The 12,075-nt window shown below is 39.5% G+C and overlaps 1 protein-coding gene across 10 annotated transcripts in view; it reads right to left on the reverse strand.

Annotated features, from left to right (window-relative positions):
* Positions 1-12,075, reverse strand: part of Ank2 (ankyrin 2) — a 214,650-nt gene that overhangs the window by 88,106 nt on the left and 114,469 nt on the right. For all 10 annotated transcript variants that reach the window (XM_076933230.1, XM_076933231.1, XM_076933228.1 and 7 more), the window contains 3 exons: positions 11,089-11,187; positions 3,711-3,908; positions 177-275 (listed from right to left, as the gene is read on the reverse strand). In XM_076933230.1, coding sequence (XP_076789345.1) covers positions 177-275; positions 3,711-3,908; positions 11,089-11,187 — 396 coding nt within the window. The remainder of the gene's footprint in view (positions 1-176; positions 276-3,710; positions 3,909-11,088; positions 11,188-12,075) is intronic.

The raw sequence follows: 12,075 nt of genomic DNA on the forward strand, positions 1-12,075 counted from the left end.
AAAAGTAAAAAAGGTTTCTAAATTGCAGTGTATAACAAAGGTTAGGGGCATATATTTCCAACTTGTGTAGTTGGTATAATTTTGCCTGGTACATTAATCTTGATTTCTGATGAGTGGTTAAAAAAAAATGAGTCAACAGAATCCGATGACAAAAACATACTACAGAAGCTGCTTACCTTCCCTGCTGAGTCTGCGGCTGCACGGCGTTGTAAGAGAAGTTTTGCCACATCCAGGCTTCCATACTTGGCTGCTACGTGCAGGGGAGTGAAGCCCTTCTACAGTGCGATAGAGAAATGTAAAAATTAGAATTTTCTCCCCTCAATTCCTTACAAAATTTTTGTTAATCCATTAAGCAAACACTGTTGAATCTCCATTTGTAAAAAAATGATGGTGTGAAATCTTCCAGTCCTGGATAAGTCTAAGGGCTGGGAATAAAGTTTACCCAGACTTGGGAGGAGCTTTGGTAGGCTTCATGGAGTCAACCACAACAATAACCACAAATGTGTCTGAAATCTTGGAGACTGAATCTCGACATTAATAGGTTTGAGATTTATAATCTCCACTGGTGTCAGTAAACCGCTTTGATTTATGAATGGGAAGTGGGGCACCGGAGGAATAGCTGTCTTCGATTTCTTATGGTCTTTGTTATACTTTCCATTCCAAATTTGTTTGTTTAAGTCTTAGAATATCTTATGAAGCTTTGGTTGAAAAGAAAACAGTTATTTGGTTCAGCTGACATATTTTCTACAAAACTGGCCAGATAATCTACAGAATAAAATAAAACAGTATTCTATTAAAAAAAACATTGGGTGTTTTGTTTCTGTTTGCTTGCTTGTTCTTTACGTATCGACATCTGTCCTCCTTCCCAGAAGAGCATGCTGGCCAAAGATCAATTCCTCTAGTCAAATCCGTTGTTCGGGAATGCCATTGGCTGATTAATACTAAGTAGTTAACCACACACTGAAGCTTTAACAATGTGCTTTTAAAAAGATGCTTGCCCTACACATTTTATATGCATACCCTCAATGTCCTGTGAGTCCAACTCACAGCAGAACTTCAGTGTGCAGCATGCTAAAAATAGTGTGAGTCCCGGTACTGAAACCTCCAGGTGGCACAGCTCCTGTCCTATGATGTCACCCACCCTCCTGGACAGATGCCTCAGGCACATGCTTTTCTGGAACAATAGTAGGAGTCTGAGAACTCTAACACTCCCCAGGGCCCCAAAAGATAAACCCAGCAAATACTTCTGTACTGGGTACTATTTAAATCCCCAGTCAAAAGCACTGAATATCTCCCAAGAACCAATACTGCCCTTTCAAAGTGCCACCAGATCAACTATTTTTTAATTAAAATGACATTTTGATTTTTTTTTTTAAAGAAATAAGCATTTGGTCTTAATAAGTTCTTGGATGAGAGTGAATCCTCTGGCTTTTTTCCCTGTGTGGGACAAATGTAGGCATGACTGGAGGATGGCTTCCTTTAGCAGCCTTCCACAGAAGTTCACCTGCTGTTGAGGCTCTGCTTCCAGCACTCCATGCACACAAGGGTTGGACTGTGTAAAGCAGATTTCCGTGGCACAACATTATAGGGAGGAAGAAAATAAACCCCTATCCTTACAGCCCAGCTGGAGTCGTGCCGACCCTCTTGTATGTTTGGAAACCTTTATCAAACCGAACTGCTGCTTAGCTTTTGCAGAATGGCGGGAGCCTGACTAGAAGGTGTCTCTTGAATCACAGGCCACTGCTTTCCATGTGAATCTTGTCAGGGTTTCATCTCCCTCTGGTATTTATAATCTCCCTCTGGTATTTATAAGCATGTAAGAGGCTTCAGTGACGGCGAATCACCCAGGATTCAGCTCACCTCAGTCCTAAACTGCTCTGTGTAACAACTGCATCGATTTTACTGCTCTACTGCACTATGGAATTGCATGTTTTTTTAATCCTAAGAATCTTTGAAACACAGGAGACTATTTTCTATTCCTTTACCGTTACATCTATTAGCTCTGTTCCTCTGGATTCTCATCAATGGAGATGACTGCCAAGTCTCATGGGTTACCATAATCATTGTACATTGGTTGATTCATGTCTAAGTTCTGAGACTTTTAAAAGAAGTTTTAAAAATGCATTCACCTTTTCAGACGGAATAATTTGAAAATTTTAATAATTTCTTATGTCAGAACACTTGAAAATACATTTATTTTTATTTTATGTGTAAGAACGAATGTACATAGCATAACGCCTGACTGTATGACTGTGTATCCCATGTTGCTCCAGAGGCCAGCAGAGGGTGTCACAGTCCCTGGAACTGGAGTTACAGATGGCTGAAACTTGCTTTGTGAGCGCCAAGTCCCCTGTAAGAGCAGCACGCGCTCTTAACCACCGAGTACAGCTACAGGTTCACATCAGAACATTTCTCTGATTATTTTATGATTCTCATAGACTAGTAGACTGCATTTCTTCCGAGGGCTCAGAGGTCACAGCAATACTTCTGTCGTCCATACTCGATAACTTCCTTGACCTCAGGCGTGGTATTTACTCCAAATTTACTGAAAGCCGGCTAAAATGGCATTTTAATTCATTTGAACTGCTACTGTATGTGCGGAAAGTACTTTACCCTGTGACAAGCTCATGTGTTCTAGGATTTTGTTTGCCTTGGTTTTGTGTTCTTCTGCACTAACTCAATCTAATTTGGTCCAGCTATTGGGGCGTGGTCATGCTTTATCGTAATGCACCTCCATGTAGTGACTTTCTAGTGAAATGTATCCACGAGAAGGGAAAGCTGTCCTGTACCACCACGGAATCTCGAAGACAGGCTTGGGATATTATAGTCTTTGTTTGGTGTTAGTACAATTCATGAACTGATCTGCAAACCTGCTCTGTTTAGACACTGGAAGGAACTACAGAGAAAATGAACCTGGTAAATATTAAGTAGCGGCTTGAATAAGGGTCCTCCATCGACTCAGGAATGGGAACACTTGATCTCCAGTTGTTGGCACTCTTTAGTGGAGTTGTGGAACCTTAAGTAGGTTCAGCCCTGCCTTACTTCCCAGTCTTTCTCTGCCTCCTGGTGTGCTGATGAAATGCGATCTCCTAGGTTCCTTTTCCAGCCACCTGTTGTCATGCCATCCCTGACATTATGAACATCTACTTTGTGAATTCATAAGCCGCAATAATCTCTCTCTCTTATATGAGCTGCTTTGGGTCATGATATTTAATCTTTACAACAAAAAGGACATGACACAGTTGGACAAAGGAAACGAGACACCACTTGAGAGGTGATGGGGTTAGCACTGGGAAGGGCAGGATGGAGGCAAACGGGCTGTCACTCAGCAAACAGCATTATTGCTCTAATGCAGGATTTTCTCATCACTAGTGATGACAATTCAATGTATTTGGGAATTCCCCCCTTTTTTTCTGTAGAGACTATATATTGTAGTAAAAAGAAGAAATAAGTAAACTTTGCTTTGTAGGAATGAAATCATAATTATGGTACCTATACCAGGCAGAACTAGCACATTAAATAGAAGTTAGGAATGCAAGACTTTTCCTTGAAGACATTACATAAAATTTTATAACTTCCTCTCATTCTTTAGATTGTAATCTAAAATACTCAGAGACAGAAACAAGTCAGAGGCCTGACAGAGATTTTGTTTTCCTGAATTTCTTCCGAAGCCGAATGCAGCCTTGGCTCCTCTTAGTCACCCCCCTTACCTTGGTTGCTAAGGAGTGTGCTGCTCCAGCTTCCAGCAGGACAGAGGCCACGTCTACCTGTCCTTCCCGAGCAGAGATGTGGAGTGGTGTGTACCCATTTGTAGTGGCTGCATCTGGATGAGCCATATGTTGTAGAAGCAGCTGGACAATTTCTGTCTTACCCAGTCTGGAGGCAATGTGTAAAGGCGTCTGTTCCTCCTACAACTCAAGGCAAGGGATCAGTTAGGTCCCAGCAAACCCAACTTAGAAGCAATGAATGCTTCTTAAACACTTCATCGTGCCTTCGTCTAGGAAGGTATCTTCCTCTAGGAAGAGTCACTAGGAATCTCCACTCAAAATCTAATTGTTACTACCCTGCCATGGCTTTATTTGTATTTGTTATAGAAGTGATCCACTTGACCACAGAAATATCTCCCTTAAAATTTTAAAAAGATTTTATGTGTTTGGTTATATGTATGGAAATGCACCATGAATACATAGTTCCCACAGAAGTAAGAAGAGGCATTAGATCCCCTGGAACTAGAGTTATAGACAGTCTGTGAGCCATTGTAAATGTGTGGAAATCAAACTGCAGTCTTCTGCAGCAGCAGAAGGTGCTCTTAACCGGTAAGCCCCTCTCTTAGATTTTAAAAAGTATGTATGTACATTTATAAATGTGGTAATTGTTTGATGAACACCCCAAAATCATCTCTTAACTCTTTCTGTCTTCAACTCTCTCTATGCTTACTTACAGGCAAACTCATGGTTTTAAAGGAGAAAAAAAAGAATCAAGTCCAGAAATCCTAAGACCGAGATTCTCCTCCAAGAGCTTTCAACAAGAGGCAGGATTTATTCTGGGAACTGAATCAAGAGAAAAGACCCAAGGAAGCTGGAATTGCTATTTCTACTTCACTCCCGAGCCAAGGACACAAATGATGGCCATTTTGTTCTAGGAGAACTGTGGATAAAGACTACATTGTAAAATGATTTAAGGAGAAGCTGGTCCAGGAAGCATTGCAGATGCGCTTGCACTGCACATCCAGGACTTCAAAGATGAAGTGGAATTCTGGCAAAAAAAAAAAAAAAAAAAAAAAAAAAAAAAAAAAAGTAAACTCTCTGCCAAGTGTTTTTTCTCTAAAAACAAAGAGGCTGGAGCTGGGGAGAATAGACAGGAAGGCTCTATTTGGCAAGGCTCATGAGATCACCTGACTCGTGGTTAGAAGAACTACAAAAAAACCCAAAACAACAAACAAACAAACAAACAAACACCCGTATACAACACTGTTTATTATAAAAATAAAATGGAGTGTGCCCCCAGGAATGCAAAAGCATGTGTCTTTATAATATTTTCCAGGGTGAGTCACCAAAAAGAGAAATAAAAAGCTGAAGAAGCTGCCAAAGATAAGGATATAGGAAGAGAAAAAGATAATAGATCTGTCCAAATAAATGTAATACTTGAACATTATTTTTTTTAGAAAACCTATAGGAAGAGGTGAAATAGCATCATATGAACTTCAAAGTAGGAGGAAATTAATAAGAAATACCAACACAATTATTTTACCAATAAAAGGGATAACATCTGAAATGTAAATAAAATATCCAATAAAAAAGAATAGCAAAAAATTGGAATTTTATAAAAAGTCTACAACTTACAAAATTTCTCTCATGCATAATGCATATATGACTTGTCCTATAATAGACACCAAAGGAAAGCATAAAATGTATTACTGAACAATTTTTCCAGATCACGTGACTAAGAGTGCAGTGCAGTCTCCAAGCCTACCTGAGGTCATTCAAGCTACTCAGACACTAAAGACAGATGCAGTAAGATGGTCATGAAGAACATGATCAGGACAAGGTGATTTTTGACAGGAAACATCAGAGCAAAGCAATTGGTTGAACTCAGGACCTGAAGAAGGTTTCCCTGACTGTCTGCTACTGGGTTCTCCTCTTAGACTTCTACCAGCAGAGCCCAGGGAGGGTATAGAATCAATACACTCAAGTGGAGATTGAAAACTTTTTTAGGTTATTAGTTTTATTTTATGTGTGGGGGTCAATTATAGATTTTACAGAATAGGGAGGAGATTGCAGAGATGGTAGTTTTTAGATTTCTAGTTAACTGATAATCTGTAACTGGTAATAGTTACTGGGAACTGGTTAAGTTAACTATAGTTCCCTGGCTCTCAGATCCCAGAGCAGTAAGGTACTTGTTTATTCGTTTGTTTGTTGGAATAAAAGCTAGTAAATATCTTACCTACTTTTAAAATATTTTGGTATATTTTCATCTGAAAATGGAAAAAGAAATAACAAATTTTGCTAAGAAAATCCTTCATCCTTTCAGCTAGGTGATGAGGGAGAGAGAAAGAGAGAGAAAGAGAGCAGGGGACATGGAGACAGATGTTCAGGTGTCTCTACCAGTCAAAGATAGTTGATATATCTAGGTTGGGTATTGGGTTACACTTCTGATGAACATTACCAAACTTATAAAGCCTTTGATTAACATTTTTAAAAAATTGTATAAAAGCAAAAAGAAAAAGGGGGCATGGGATAGGGGTTTCCTAGGTAGGGGAATTGGGGAAAGGGGATGGCATCTGAAATGTAAATAAAATATCCAATAAAAAAAGAAAAGAAAATCCTTCATCCTTTCAACAGGTATATAAGGTTTTTTTCAGTTTGAGCAATTATTTCTTTGTTGAACTGCAAAGCCTGTATATGTTGCCCCAGGCTAAAGTTAACTGAAACCAAAGCAAAAACCAAAACAAAACATGGGAACTTGCAGGAGACTCAAAATAATGGACAAAGCTATGGAGTGGTTCTGGTCCCCTGATCCTTTCCAGTACACGACCTTCTCACAGAGTGTAAGTGACTGGGCCACAGCCTAGACAGGAAGCAGGTGCTCTCTGCTTCACTACAGAAGCCTACTGTTTCTTTTGCTCCTAGGCAACCAAAATTAAGAAGACTTGCTGAGCCCAAACTTGTTACAAAAAAAAAAAAAAAAAAAAAAAAAAGACAGAAAGAACAGCAGCCTAGCCAAGGTTTAAAAGTTTGATGTGACTCCTGCTACTAATGTTCCCAAAAACCATCTCTGCTGGCAGCTGAGCAAAATTTCAGCAGCTAAGTTTCAAGTTAGCTTAAACCCAGGGATTCTGCCATTGCTCAAACCTAGAAGCAAAGGCCAGGCCCACAACTGTGCCAACAGAACAAGCCTCGAAACACAAGGGATCCCAGAGGGGAAGAAGACCTTGGTAGACTTCTGACTTAAATCCACTGAGGACAACGGACAAATAGGGACTTCCTGAGAGAAGGGCCAAAGCCAACTCATTAGCTCACTAAAGGACAAATGCAGAGTGATTTCATAGTCCTGATTTCCAATCTGTCTGGGAAAATATGCCTCATGCCCTGAACTGACTGGAGTGTGCTACCTGTACTTTGTTCTTTTCGAGTGGTTGGTGCTGTGGACTAACTTGCTAGTCTACATGGGCGTTCTGCATGGTTGCTATAGCAATGAGTTCCAACTTCAGCACCAGTATACACTTTTAAAATTAATAATAATAATAATATATTAATTATATAATTATTATATGTTATAATTATTATATATTATTAATTATTACAATATATTATTCTTCTTTTATATATGAGAAGTAGAGAAAACATGACTAAGCCCCTGGTTATATGACAATGACATAGTACTTCAAAAATGTATGAGGTAAATTACAGACTACCAGAGTTCTTAAGTGTGAGCTCAGTGTAATAGATGAGCAGAATTTTAAGCTATTTCCTCTTTGGGAGGGGATAAGTACCAGAATAGTGGCATTAGATTAAGAAAAGAAATTTCTATAAGTGTGTATGTGTCTAGGAAGTAGAAAGGTGATACTTGCTTATTTTCCTGCCTGATGCCCACTCATTCTCTTCTGACAGCTGTCCTTCATCCTTTGGAGGAAGTAGACATCTCATAGTCCTTGTCGCTCTATACGAGATGTCATTCATTGCATTCCAACCCCTAAATAGGCTGCATTGTGAGCAGGGCCCAGGATTGAACCCAGACACTGGAGGGGAATACAATTAGAAACCACTCATTTTCTTGGTGTGGGGGTAGGAGAGCTTGAAAACAGAAATAGCATTACACTTAAAAATAAGAGCCTAACATAATGACAGATTGTTGACTTCCTTCTGCAAGCCACATCCCAGTCAGAGAGACTTTATTGGGGTGGAATTATTGTTTTCTGGAAGAGACAGTTAGGAAAAAAAATCTCAGAGCCATGGGAAGAATCCTTTTTACTCGAATCTGTGACCCCAGTTCATTGGTGAAATTTTTAATTTTAGGAGCACTGCTCACCAAATAATTTGTGTGAAAATGTTCTATGAATTATGTAGCATCCAACTATTGTTGATGAAAACACAAAGTTCTAGGAAAACATTAAAGGATTAAGTTAAACAAAAGCCAAAACTTCATGGCCTGAATGTATCTGATTACATAGTATAAAAGGGAAATCCTGGGTTCAAATTGTTATCAATAACACAGGAGCCTATTCGTGAGTAGGGGGTCATTGACAGCACCTGGATATTTGTTAGAAATGAAGAAAAATGTCCCAGCTTGCAGTGAAGAGGGTACCTGGGTGGCTGATGCAAGTGGCATTTGGGAAACACTGCTCTGCAAGGCATGGACTTTGTTCATAATAGATGCTAGGCTAAGGGATTTCAAGGGCACGTGGGATTATAAATGGTAAAGCTGAAAAGAAAAAAGACATAATAGCACATGAAACTTAAATTGAAAAATAGAAAGAAGTAGATGCTTCTTTATGAAGAAGAGTAAGTGTCGTTGCAAAGGAGGAGAAAAAATGGAGTCCCCATGCTACATACATAAACAGTGAGTGGATACCATAGTTCTCCAAAGGAAGGAGGCTCCAGATAGTCATGTAAGGAAGGAGTTCCAGACAGCATCCAAAGATGTTCAGCTCTAAACTAGTTTCAGCTGTCAACTTGACAGCCCAGAGTTATCTGAGGGAATCTCAGCTGGAGGCTGATCTGAATCAGATTGACCTATGGATATGTCTATGGGGTGTTTCCTGGATTATTGATTGATGTGGGAGGGTCCAGGCCACTTTGGGCAGTGCCATCCGTAGGCAGTGGCCCTGGGTGGTATAAGAAAGCAGGCTGAGCACAAGTCAGAGAGAGTGTGGCAAGAAGCAGGTTTTCTCCATATTCTGTATCAATTCCTGCCTCTAAGTTTGTGCCGAGAGCTCCTACCTGACTTCTTTCCTCAGTGATCATGACCTAAAATTATAAGATGAAATAAACTCATTTCTCCCCAAGTTTGTAGTCATGGTGTTTATCACAGCAATAGACAACAAACTATCTAGAGCAGAATGACTCTAATAATGGATCAAACCAACAAAAACTGCCTGAGTTACAGAAAATGAGTATCTTTTCAAAACATGATAAATTTTAATTTGATACAATTTAATTAAGAATATTAATAGGACTTATTTGAAAATAAATAAATGGGAAAATTTGCTTATGTTTACCAGGAACATTAACACAAATTTCTAGTATAATTAGACAAGTTTTTGACAGTAAACTTGAATTGGTTGACCATGGAACTGTTTCTTTCACTGCTGGAGTTTGAACCCAGGGTTTTGAGCATGCTGGGAAAAGAACTTTGCTACTTGGCTGCATTCTCAGTGACCTCAATAGAGCTGTTTCTTAAATAGTGAAATATAGTCACACTTAAATGGAAGCAAGAAAAATCCAGGTCACAGAAAAAAAAAATACAGTTGAATAACACAACCTCTAAACAAGGAAAAACATGATATATGTATGGTGATTCTTTTTTAAGACATGTTTATTTTACATGTATAAATTATCTGTCTGCGTATATGTGCAGTTTCTATGTGTACATGCCCGTGGAAGTCAGAAGGAGTTACAGGTGGTTGTGAGTCAACATCTGGGTGCTGGGAATTGAACTCGGGTCCTCTGCAAGGGCAACAAGTGCTCTCAGCAACTGAGTCATCTCCCCGCATCCAGTGGTGATTTTTTAAAGACACAAGTTCCATGGTTTCTAAGAAGGATAGAAAGGCAGGTGAGATCTAATACAAAAGTCATACCAAGTCTGCCTGTACACTATGGATTCCTCCATGACTGTGGAGATGGTCATTAAAAAGTGTCTGGTGACTCTGCAGAGTCAGAGAATACTACAAACACCTGCAGAAGGCTTTGGAAGTTTCTGAGTCCAAATCTCATCCTCAAAGATAAAGATGCAGAGGCGGACCAACCTGTATTAGATCACTTACAATCTTAACAATTAAAATGTTTCCACTCCAAAAGAATTATTTTCCTCTTGACGCCATAATAGTACATTTCAAGATGAACTGAGTTCTAATGGGCTTATTGAAATGGAAGAAGAGAGAACATAGCTAAGTGGTCTGTGAGAATCCCAGTGCTATGCCTGCAAATGTTAACAGAACATTCAAACGGAAACAGAAGATACAGTAGGGCAAAGAAGGTCGGCTGCATTTAGAAAGAATGCAATACAAGGAGAAAAATTTTTAGAAGAAAAAGAAAAACCCTAACCTGTGAGAGAGTTAGAACTGACTTGGAATAGACAAGTGTGATCAGGTAGCCTCTCATGTCTATTATTCTGGCTTAAACTTGGAAAGAATCAGTATGCAAATAAATGCTTCATTTGTATAATGTCATACAGTAGAGGCAAGACTTAAACCTACAGAACAGATAAATGTGAATGTGGTTTTCAAGATTAAAGACTGATAAAGTGGAAGCCAATGCTATATTTATTGTATGCCAAATTTCCTAAATGTAACTACACTCCATTCAAGTGTTCCTGTAACTTAAGTGTGTTTTCACTGCACACACTTATATAGTCTTCCTTTATTATAATGCATTATTGATCGGATTCTCTCCCTTTAACAGCCTAGCTAACTCCTGCTGTCAGTTTAATCATTAGATTGAGAAATGCCTAGGAGATTGGAAGAGCACACTTCTGAGTGTGTTTGTGAGGGCATTCCATGAGATAACCGAGGGCTGGGAAGTACAGCTTCCCTAATTTTGAGCATCACCGTCCAAGAGAATGAAGTAGACTAACAAAGGCTTGCACCCTCTTTGCTTCCCAGCCTCCATGAAGTGTGTAGCTTTGCACTGTTATGCTACTTGGGACTCATACCACACCTAGAAATATAGATCCATCCAATCATAATCTGAAACCCATGGACCAGAGAGCCCAGATGATTCTCTCCTCCGAGTTATTTTCTCAGATATTTATCGCAGTAATGAAAAGCTGACTGATATGTACACTGTGGAATTTAAAAGTCTAGGAACTACAGAACACACCCCAACTTAAAAAGCATGTACTGCAGAAGAGCATTGGGTGAGCAGCACCTACCCTGGCTCTGGCATCCACAAGAGCACCGTTCCTCAGGAGACATCGGACTACTTCCACCTGCCCAGCCCGGGCCGCCATGTGAAGTGCTGTCTCTCCACGCTGTCAGAAAACAAAGATTGTGCAATCGTAAATAACCCACTGCCCTGGACAGCAAAGAGTAAAGATGTCCCCTTGGTGAAATTCAGCAAGTTATCCAAGTGTATAAGTGATCTATAAGAAGGTATAATTGTTTAGTTTAGAAAAATATAGTTTTGCATCTTCTCCATCTTGAGAAGGACAAACGTTTGGAAATGGTTTTCATCAATGACAAACTAGGGAACTTACCCAAACATCCAGGATACCCTGTGATTTAGCATCACAATCAATCCTGTGTAGCTTACATGGGTTTGGGTGAAGATGTGATCTTTCATCCTATAAACCTAAAATCTGTCATCCATCCTGTTCAATGGAAACTCCAGATGTCAAAGGTCAACACATTGCAAAAAAAATCATAACATCACTTATACCATAATAAATAATTTCTTTTCAAATTTCAAACCACACTGCTGAACACAATCTTTTGTCTGATTTGGGTTTTTTGTTGCTGTTGTTGTGAAACTAAACTATGACTACTCATATGAGAAATCTAATTTTTCCAGGAAGAAAATCCTCCCTGCTTATTTTGATGATCATATTTGATTACAGATGGTGACACAGATGGCTACTGAGAGGTGAGTGATGTCGCTGCTTACATTTTCACTTGCTGCGTGGGCTTCAAGCCAGGCCTCAGGTGTCTATGCAATACCCAGGTCTAACATACTCCTTAGGAGATGATGAAGAAGGGGTTAGAGATGAGATTATTCTTAGAGGGAAACCTGTTCTCACTGAAGGAGGCAGGGGTTGGGTCATTCTAATAATCTCATAGTTAGAGCACAATATTAGAATGAAACAAGCTGAGTCAGCACAGCTGTTCTAGAAGGTCAGCTGACAATAAAGAAACAGAGGAAC

This window comes from Arvicanthis niloticus, chromosome 4 (genome assembly GCF_011762505.2).
Source record: "Arvicanthis niloticus isolate mArvNil1 chromosome 4, mArvNil1.pat.X, whole genome shotgun sequence".
In the NCBI taxonomy this organism is placed as follows: Eukaryota; Metazoa; Chordata; class Mammalia; order Rodentia; family Muridae; genus Arvicanthis; species Arvicanthis niloticus.